This window comes from Cupressus sempervirens, chromosome 9 (genome assembly GCF_028749045.1).
Source record: "Cupressus sempervirens isolate cs-2001-9-10 chromosome 9, ASM2874904v1, whole genome shotgun sequence".
NCBI classification, from domain to species: Eukaryota; Viridiplantae; Streptophyta; class Pinopsida; order Cupressales; family Cupressaceae; genus Cupressus; species Cupressus sempervirens.
Window position 1 is genome coordinate 172,067,070 of NC_143126.1, and position 10,655 is coordinate 172,077,724.

The window sequence follows — 10,655 nt, forward strand, 5'->3', positions numbered from 1 at the left end:
GCTTTATTTCTTCTCTTTGTGCTTAGTAGTTTTTGCAGGTTTCTGTTAGATCTGAGTGATTTCACATGCTGCAGTGACCAGGCTGTACACGCCATTGCAAATTTATTCAACTTTCCATCGAGTTTACGTAATATATACAGACATTACTGCATATAAACTAAAACATCCTTCTATTTTGAGTAAAATATTTATGCTGCTGCATCATATAATGGAAAATACAGCTGCCTAATTGTAAGATGCATCATTTTAATAACAAAAGAAGATTACTAAAGTTCTCCGTTATATTGTTAAGCAAATTATTACTTTTCATATACTAGGGTAAATATAGAAAATAAAGTGGCCAAAAAGCAGTAGACTCTTCCTTTCTTTGCTCATAATAGATTACTATTTTATAATCCAAACCAACAATTGAAAAAGATATAACATTACTACTGAAAAATATATATACAATCTAAATCAAAAAAGAGTCAAGCATATTCCTTAAAAAAACATATCTACTATAATTTCTTTTATTATAAGTGTCTCTGATATCAGAGACCAAAAAATTATCCAGTCAAACTGGTACAAAAAGATTTCCCAACATAGATTAAACCTGTGGCATTTAGTACACCGTCATGGCTATAAATCTTGTCACCAACAACGGCATTCCTGATGTTTAATCACAGACTCTCCTCTAAGATATAGTCTACGTCATGTTTAGACTGTTAATTTGGCTACATCAGACAAATACATTAAATCTGTGATTATGATCATTTTTCTTTTGGTTGGAGGTTATCATAATCTCTTTGACTAATAATCAAAGATAGTGGGGTATCCACTTCACTACAATCTCTACATAATATGATGTTGGTTTATATCGAAATGATGTAAGACTTATAATATGAACTCGGTTTATATCGAAATCAAAACCATGTAATCAGTAAGACTTATCTCTAATGAACTCATTCAGAACTATTCAAATCTAATTGAGTAAAGGTTCATTGACAATCAAGCTACAATAGACCAAAAGCCCATGGACCTAAAACAGGAGCAACTAATTAGTGTTAAAAAGATATGTGCAAATTGAAAGAATTTGGAAAGAATTTAGGGGCAACTATCAAAAGCCACTCCATAGAAACCCAAAGGGCTCTGAGTCGATGTAGTAATCATCATCCATGAAATTGTTAGCATTATCATCGAACCGAGGAGGCGTGAGAAGAAGAGCTTCTGCCATATTTGTCACCAAATTTGGCGACTCAGGAGGGTGCAGTTCTTGATCTAACTGAACAAAATCCGTCCTAATTCGATTTAGAGGCGGTGGTGGTACTGCTACTTTAGCATAATCATCATCAAGCAAGAAATTCGACTGTTGCGCTTCCTCCGCCAAATTAAGCCTTTGAGAATGCGTCTCATTGGAATTAGCTTCCATTACAGTAGAAGGGCAATAGTGGGGAGGATTCACGAAGAGTCCAGAATGGGGACAATGTTCTAGAGCAGTGGTCACATGGGAATAGTGCCTAAATGAATGGGCCGCCTGAGAAGCAGCGGACTGAATGTCCCTTGGATCCAAGGAAGCAGGGCGAGGGAGAGTGTGAATTAGATGAGGAAAATTGGGCAAGGCAGATTTCCCCTTCAAGCAGACAGCGGCAACATCATAGGCTCGAGCTGCCATATGGGGCTTATCATATGACCCTAGCCATATTCTGCTCTTGGTCCCCGGTTGCCTTATCTCAGAAACCCACTTTCCCCAGCTCCTTTTCCTCACTCCTCTATAACTTCTATTCCTCTCTTCCTCACCACTGAAATCCTTTCTGTCACAAGAAGACTCCATTAATGAAAACTTCCCAACAAATGTTTCGAATTTTTGGTATGCTTAAGAACAAAGTATAAAAAACCTCTTGTCTTGGATTAGGGTCATTCACAATGTATATATAGTGTGCTCACATGAGTTGAATAGTGAAGATGCAGAGTCGACAAACATTTTCATTATCATCTCCACAGCTGGATCCAGAAATATCATTGCCCTAGTTTTCACTTCGACGAAGCTTCCTAACCAGGCACTCAAGTTTTAAAAATCCCAACTGTTTGGATCAAAGTGTAATCCCATTTTGCCTCGTGCAGAAATCCATGGCTTCCTAAGAGATTTAAACGAGGGCCGAGATTTAAGCTTGGGTTCTGAGGTAATTCAAGTGGGGTCTGAAGAAATGATAAAACAGAATTGGTTTTGCCATTGCTGACAGCTGGAGCTTTGAAGACAAAATTATGATTATTGGTCAACTTCCGGTGCCCTGCCCAGATGCTTCTTAGTTTCACTGTGTAGATGTTTTTTATTGGCAGCGAAAGAGATTTATTTTGGCAACGTGTTTATCAGGGCATTAGGTAGTCGGGTTAAGAAGACGCATGAAAACCTATTTGTCACTTCCCTCAATGGACAGACTCCACGTACACCATATTGAGAAATTTTAAATATAAAGCACAACAGCCAAAGACCTTGGCTGGACACAATTATATAATATCATACCACAATGTTATATTTAATATCTCTCTTTTCTTAACGCTGTCCGGAATTCCATGTCTATTCCAACAACCAAATTCTATGGAAGCCTCTGCCCTCTTTCCTAAGTGGGTAAGCATTACTTCTGATTCATCGTATCAGCCAAACAACATGTTTTAGAAAAGCAGACGACCCCATCTCAGCTATCCATTTCTTGCCTCAAATCATTTTTTTAGATCCTTGTCCTTCGGCTCAATAATTGAAAGAGAGGTGGGGGCAGAGGGATGTAATATGTATGCGGATGTACAGTTGCATACGCATGCGTGAATGTATTTAATGTCGACATATACGTACATGTTTATGTAGATTTCTTTATATGTGTATTTATACAAATATATATGCATATGAAGAGAGATATTGTATATATGATGTGTTTTATTGTTTATATCAGTATAAATTTTTGTCAAAGTAATTTGTGCTCCTTTATTTTTTTCAAAGAAAGTGACATTAAACATCAATAGATTTCAGTATAAATCTTTGTCAAAGTGATTTGTGCTTTTTAACTTTTTCTCAAACAAAGTGATATTAAACATCAACAAGTTTTAATGTAGAATGATATGCTAAGTTTTGTGCTAAGTATAAAGCATTTTAATTACTATAATTTAAAATCATTTTGTCATGTTTTACTTGTTAGGCATCCAAAAGTCTATGTAATTAGATTGTCTATGTCCTAGCTTGTGTTGTTGTCACATATTTCCCTTAAATAATTGCCAATGCCACCATAGTTTGAAACTTTGATATTCAACTAATGTTTTGATTTTGTTCTAGGGCACTATTCCAAAGACAACATAATGTCAACATAAAATTAAGTACTAATTACTTATGCATTTTATGCATATTAGATTATTTAAGAAACATCTCAACATGAGTCTCCTATGACAATCATATTTTCTTATTATTTATGTCTCTTTGCATTCCCCATACAAGAATTGGATATGGACATCCATGGTCCTCCATTGTCAACTCCTGGCAACATGAGCTTTCTAATAAGTGATTTCATTAATGCTAGGAGCTACAACAAAGATAGTATCTATATACACAACTAGAATGGCAAAAGTGTCAATGGGCACAACGATCAACCTCCAACTCCTAAACTTTGTTATCACCATGAAGGAGTCAAGCCACATGCACTAATATGAAATTTAAACACTTGATCTTTAAAATGTATTTTGAATCCATTTGAGTCATTGTCTAAGGAAAAATAAAGTCATTTACAATGAATTGTTAAAGTACACAGCATGGTCATAATATGAAAATAAGTCTTTGAAAGGGTGTTAATATTTTAAAATGTCATATGTAGTATAGTTTTACATTTTAGTAAGGGTTTATAAATTCTAGTGATCATTTGTATAGAAAATGAAAAAGTGTGAAATATGTAATAAAATATTTTAAGAAAAAGTTGACAATATGTAAAGTTGATGTAAGGGATTAGGTGAATGGTCATAGTAGGTAGGCAATAGATTGTAGGAATTGAAAAGGCATTTAAACATCATGTCATTATCTAGATTTATAGATTTCAATTGCTGGAGAATTTTTGAGAAGAATAGAAATGAAAATAAGTTTTATTTTGCAAGTTTTTATGTTAATTTTCTAAGGTTTTTTTTTCTAGAAATCTAACATTTTTTTGTTGTTGTTAAAAGAACATGTGAAATGATACAAACCTGAAATTTGTAGTTTTGGAAAGGTCTCTAAGTTGACTTTATTTTAGCTTTGGTTTTGTAAAATTTCATTGTGATTTGAAAATGTTACGATAATTTTAGTAGGCAATTGTTGAAAAAGAGTAATAGCTTTCATTCTACTAATTATTTTGGACTATAACTTTGAAAATGATCCTTCACTAATATATCTACTCTCTCATAAAAGGAATTGGCTATATCTATTCATTTGTGAAATTTATAATTGATTCTTTGAAGAATTCTAATTTAGTCCCAATTATGAATATTTGACAACTATCTTATGTTGATGATAGAGCCCATTGTTGAATTTTCTTGAGTTCTAATCCCACAAGAAGTTTACTAAAGGTGAAGCTCTTTGTCTTATACACAAGCTCCTAAGTTAAACCATAATTTTTAAAATCTACCAATAGGATTCTCCATGTCATTTCCTTTAAAATTTCAAGTTGTTGCACATAAATCTCATCAAAGAGATCACCATAAAGGAAGATTATTTTAACATATACCTATTACAACTCCAAATGAAGGCTATCAAGAAGAGCCAAAAGTACTCTACTTATATTGAATGATACAATACGTTAAAATACTACATCAAGATCTAAACTAGATTTCTATACATATCCCTTAGGGACCAATTGAGCTTTATATTTCTCTAAACTATCATTTATATCTATTTTCAACTTGAAGATTTACTTATTCTAAATATACTTTTCCCTTCGGGTAATGAACTAAGCTTCCATGTGTTATTCATATAAAGATCTTATATCTTCTCTTATGTATCAGATATGTACCCATCTCTACATTTTCCTTTACAAGCCTTTAGATATAAACTAGGATCATCAGCATAGGGGAACATTCTGACATCATGATTAGCCTAAAGAGAATCCATAATTCCATGTTTGTGGTGTTACAATAAGGCAATTCACCAACCCATGTAAATTGTTAATGACCCTTTTATTATAAATGCCCCATTTTTTCTAATGAAGCTATGGTGCCAAATTATGGTCAAACTTTGATAAGGAGGGTATTAGGATGTTATAAATACATGTTAGTCTTGCATTTAATGTTTTTAGTTTATCTGGTAGAAAAATTAAATAAAGTAGCTTAAATTGCAAAAAGTTGTCATCTTGTTGCAAAGTTGTTAGAGTGCAAATTTGACAACTTTAGAAAACTTCCCTTCTATTGAAATTCTAAATATTACTTAATTTGAAATGTGGTCAAAATGGATGGAAATGAAATGATTAAGCCATTTTGATTGAAGGATAAGGTGACATGAAGATTGAGGGCTATTGAAAGGAGTTTTCATGCTAATCAAATAGGATTTCATAATCTTTTTTCCTCTAAATGTAATTGAACAAACTAGGTTCCATTGGTCCATTTGATTTCTAACTATGTAGTGCTAGTAACAATTTATCTTTCATTTTGATTTTATTTCAACTTATTTGGATTTATATTGTGCAAGTTACAAGAGATTTAATCCAGAGTTGTCTATATAGCTACACATAATGAGGGTTGTACAAAGAAATAAAGTTTTCCTTAGCTTATTAAATGTACTTTACAATGGTCTTTGTTTGAGGTCAATACCTTGAAGGGTTGATTTTTTTTTTGATTCCCTACTCATGTCATCAATATGTGCCAAGCCCAAGAAACAAGAAAGATTCATGTTTCAAAGTTGAAATAGGTTTGTGAGTGTCTAGTGAATTCTAGAATATTGTTGTTAGATTTTTAAAATACCACATTAAACTCCCATTCAGGTTGATTAATAAACTTGTAAGGCGGTTTATAAAATCCTCACTGCTCAAGGGTTTGTAATCCAATTTGGACAAATTCGAGTTATCCAATCAAATGATGGAGCCTAGATCCAATTCATTGTAATCTCTTAGCCCCTCAAAAAGGTTCTCTAAATATCAAAGTTTATCAAGGGGATATTAAGTTTATTTAGAAAGCGAAAAAAAAATACCTAATTCAGAGGTATAATTATATTAGGTCTTCTTTAGGTCTAGGTACACTAACACCTTGGGAGTTACATTATGAATGTTGGAAAGTGAGATAGAATTGAAAGCAAGGTGTAATTTTCTTAGGAGGGTTTGTTGGGGATAAAAAAAATTTTAAGAAGTTTTGAACCAAATAGTGAACTAGATTACTATATTGAAAATAAGACCTTAGAGTGGTGTCATAAAATGGGGATGGACAAGAAAATTGGACCTTGAAGATCTTGAAAGGATTAGAACCAAGATTGGTACCTAGAATTAAAAACAAAGTTATTAGCATGAATGTTGATGATATTCCTATAGAGAGTATCCTAGAATTTTTGGAGCATAGGGGAGATTGTTAACATGATTATATCTTGTACTTATGATAGTGTTTGTCATTGATGTTAGCATACTAGTTATGGTGTGAAGTCTCACATACTAGTAGAAAGAGATTGAGGTCATGAGGTTTGATGATTATAGATGAGATTATCCATACTTGAGGACATCTTCTGTATAGTATCCTAATGACGTGGTTAAGTGCAAATGCAAAAATCCAAAGAATGGTGATAGCTATTCAATACTAATTAAAGACATAGTTCTAGAAGAGTTCCTAAAAACAAAATTCTTGTAATTGGATTATCTTTCAACAGAGAAAGAATTTTGTTAAGCACAAATAGGAATAGGTAGAAGAGATTATGATGATGGTGTGGTTTATTGCACTAAGTTCAAGGTTTCATGTGTGAAGATTTTTAAAATTGTGAGCTGACAATGTTATGTAATTATGAAAATATGTAGTGTTAAATACATATTGTATTATCTTAATCTGGTCGTATTGTAATTGTAAATTGAGAAAGCCTCAAGAATGACTCAATAATTAATCTAAGGACTTGGTATAAGTGGTTGGTGCAACAAAGGCATAGTGAGAGAGTGAATTATTTGGTAGAGAGTAATTGATTATTTAGTAGTATTGTTAAAGCAATACTATTAAGGCCAATTAGACAATGAGGTCGGTGGTCTTGGTCATGAAGATTTTTGGATAGTGTGTCCTTCTACCTTCCAAAATTCCTAATAGGGTTGGAAAAACTCTTAATAGGGTTGTAATTTCCTCAAAGGGGTTCAAAGTATCTTAATAGAGATTTCTATGTACTTAATATATGTCACTGACTCCTAACAGGGTCCATCCTCTTGGAAGGAATTTATATATTAGTACATCATTTTGTGGGTGCTATGTCCACTAGGATTTTTCCTCTAATCAAGGGTTTCCATGGTTAACAAATCTAGTGTCATTTTATATGTTTGTATTCTTGTAGTTTTTGCACATGCTAATTATATGTCTCATATTTGATAAGGTTAGTAATAATTGTGTTAATTTGATAACTGATTTATCCTCAACCCCCTCCTTAGTCACCTTGGTGGACTTTATATTTTAACAATTTGTATTAGAGCATTAGGTCCTTTAAGTAAAATCTTAATAGCTTAATGCGATCTATAACTTGAAGGATGTTCTAAAGCACAAAGAGATCTATTCATGTGTAATATACTTGAGAGAGAAGCACTTTTTACATCTCTTCCTAGAAATGAGTACATAGAAGTAAAATCTTTAGTTTTGTTAAATAAAATTTGGAAAGATTTGGAATCTACTTATGAAGGTGATAAGAATGCTAAGAAGGTTATATCAAATAATTGGATATGTTTATTTAAAGAAGCTAATATGATGGAAGATGAATATATGACAAGTTATTTTGCTAGAACATCAAAAATTATTGTAGCAATTAAGGCTTGTGATGGGAAGCAGGATGAAGACTAAATTATATGGAAGATCATAAAAACTTTGGCACTTGCATAGAAGTAAATAAATCAAGTGACTGAACAAGTTATACCTTGCACATAAAAGTTCACAAGAGAGACTCTTCTTAGAAGACTGAAATCAATAGAGATAAGTCTAAGACAAATGGGAGACTTACCTACATTTGAAACTATATTTAGCATATTACATGCTTGGCCTATATTATCAAGGAGTGCAAGTGCTAGTGGAGATTATGCCACCAAAAACAAAGAAACATTAGAGGAAGAAAATATTATTGAAGATTGAATTACCCTAGGTGTGAGAAGAGAGCCTAGATGTAAGAAAATATTTAAATATTCAACTTGCAATGAATATGATCATTTTGGTTCAATCTGTATATCCACCTTAGTCTCAACCTCTACTCCAATCTAAAGTTTTAGCTCTACCTCAACTAAAACCTAACCCTAAATTGAAGGATCAACCTAAACCTAGATAACAACCTTGGGAACTTTTGATTACCTTTGATGATTCTAACACTATTAAAGCTCCTAATGGTCCCCTTTATATTTATTCTAAGATTGTCAAGATTCCCACTCATGGTTGTCTTGTTGACTCTACATCCTTAGTTAATGTGATTATAGAAGAAAATCTTTTTATGAAAGGTTTGCATCATGATTTTTATGATAAATTAGATTTTTAGATTAAAAATTGTAATGCTTTTCTTTATCCATAATTTGGTTCTATTGATTTACTAGTTGAACTTTGTGGAAAAATTGAGGACATAGCCTTTGTTGTTTTCCCTACTTCTTATTGGCTTCAAGTTAATCTTGGTTTACCATGGTTAAATTCCATGCATGTCATTTCTTTACCTATTCATAAGTGTCTTAAGTTTATTTACGATGACAAATTGAAGATGGATAATCATAGTTTATATCATACTTCTAGGCCCATGGATTCTTCTACCATTAACTTCTTTTGGCCTTCATTAATTAATTCGTGTCCTTTTTGACCTGATCAGCTTTTCAACTCATATCAAGCCTATAAGCATCATCAAATTCTTAAGTTAATTTTACCTCCTATGGATCTTAATTGTGGTCTTTTGCCTACACCTTCCATACCTCCTTTATCTATGGCTTTTACATCTATTAATGAAGCTCCTCTTTTTTCTTGTCAATCTCCTGATAATCCTATTAATCCTTCTATAGAACCTATGAAGGTTCCAGTAGTTGTTCTTCCTAGTTGTCAAAAAATTTCAAGAAAGACAAAACATAATCAATTTGGTAATGAACATCATAAAAAGCATCATGCTCAAGCTAAAGCTCATAATTCTATTCTTCATAAATCTTTACCTTCTTTGGATACAACTCTACATGATGTGTTAAAAGAAGTTGAACTAGTAATAATGATGTTTAGCAGCATGATTTTGATGATTCTATTTCTATCTTAGATCCTATTTTGATTAATCTAGATGAAGAAGATACTCTTTCTCATGTTGATGATGTTAATAATGAATATGAAACTAGTGACATTGATTTACCTAATATGCTTTCCTCACAATTAATAATTACACCTAGTATCGATCATTGTGATCCTCAAGAGTATCCTTGTTTGGAATTGGCTATCATTCCTACTATGTTGGATATAGCCTCTCTTTCAAGTTACCCACCTTCCCTAAATGATATATAATGAGATGGGGAGATTAGGTGACACACTTGATTAGCTAGTCCTTCATGGTAGTTGTTTTGTCTATTTTCTTATTTTATTGTTATTCTTTCATGATGTATTTTCAAAATGTTGTTAGATTATTTTATACAATCTTTGATTCTTTGTTGGTGCAAGGTGATAAAGGAATTGAACCTATTGTATAATTCCTCTATCTATATCTCTATTCATCCCCATGTTTTTTCATGTTATGTTATACCTATGATATTGTTAGTATATGTCTTCTTATGTAATCTACTTGGATTCACAACTTGGTAGTACTAATTCTTTCTGGTCTCTAGGTCATGGTCCAAAAGATTCTTCTTTGTATTTTCTTATGTGATATTTCCTCCTTCATGATTGTAGTTCTACTTTCTTTGGCAAATGATGTCAATTCATTTGTAATAAAATCATACTAATCCCATAGTAGGTAGATCTCTTTCGTATTTTATGTATGTTTATGTGGTATTTCCCTTGATTTTTCTTCATCTAGGGGCATCTCATAGTGGAAATGTAATTAGTAGAGTTGTTTATGTTTCAATTAAAGACATTGCTCCTATTAAAGTGTTAGAAATGACTTTAATGTGTGGGCATACGCTTTGTTCACTTATGTGCAGACACACACTTTTCAAAATATATATATTAGTTTTAGGATACCTTTTTTTCTCTTTTTGGATTAGTGCCTAATCCTTAAAGAATAGATTTATATTTTAGGATCTCTTGATCCCTCCAGTTTCAAATATTTTTTATTCCTTAAGGTCGAAGGTGTCCTTAAGATTTGATCTCTTTTTCTTTTTGGTTTACTCTTATAGAATAGAATATACTTAAGATTGAATCGTTGATGGGTTGACTAGTGAGTAGCCACATTCACTAGGCCATTCAATTCCATCTTTCCAGTTGCATAGTTTCCTTGTGTGGTTCACAATGGGACATAAGTTCTCATTGCGTGAGATAATCACACTATTTTCTAAAACTTTTTTAGGAATGTC

At 32.4% G+C, this 10,655-nt stretch overlaps 1 protein-coding gene across 1 annotated transcript; it reads right to left on the minus strand.

Moving 5' to 3' along the window:
* Positions 1-476: 476 nt before the first annotated feature.
* LOC149538043 (ethylene-responsive transcription factor ERF022-like) lies at positions 477-2,749 on the minus strand. The gene has a single exon (XM_089802296.1). It carries the CDS (start codon positions 1,808-1,810, stop codon positions 1,097-1,099), a length of 714 nt encoding a protein of 237 aa, XP_089658422.1. The 5' UTR covers positions 1,811-2,749; the 3' UTR covers positions 477-1,096.
* Between the last annotated feature and the right edge of the window lie 7,906 nt (positions 2,750-10,655).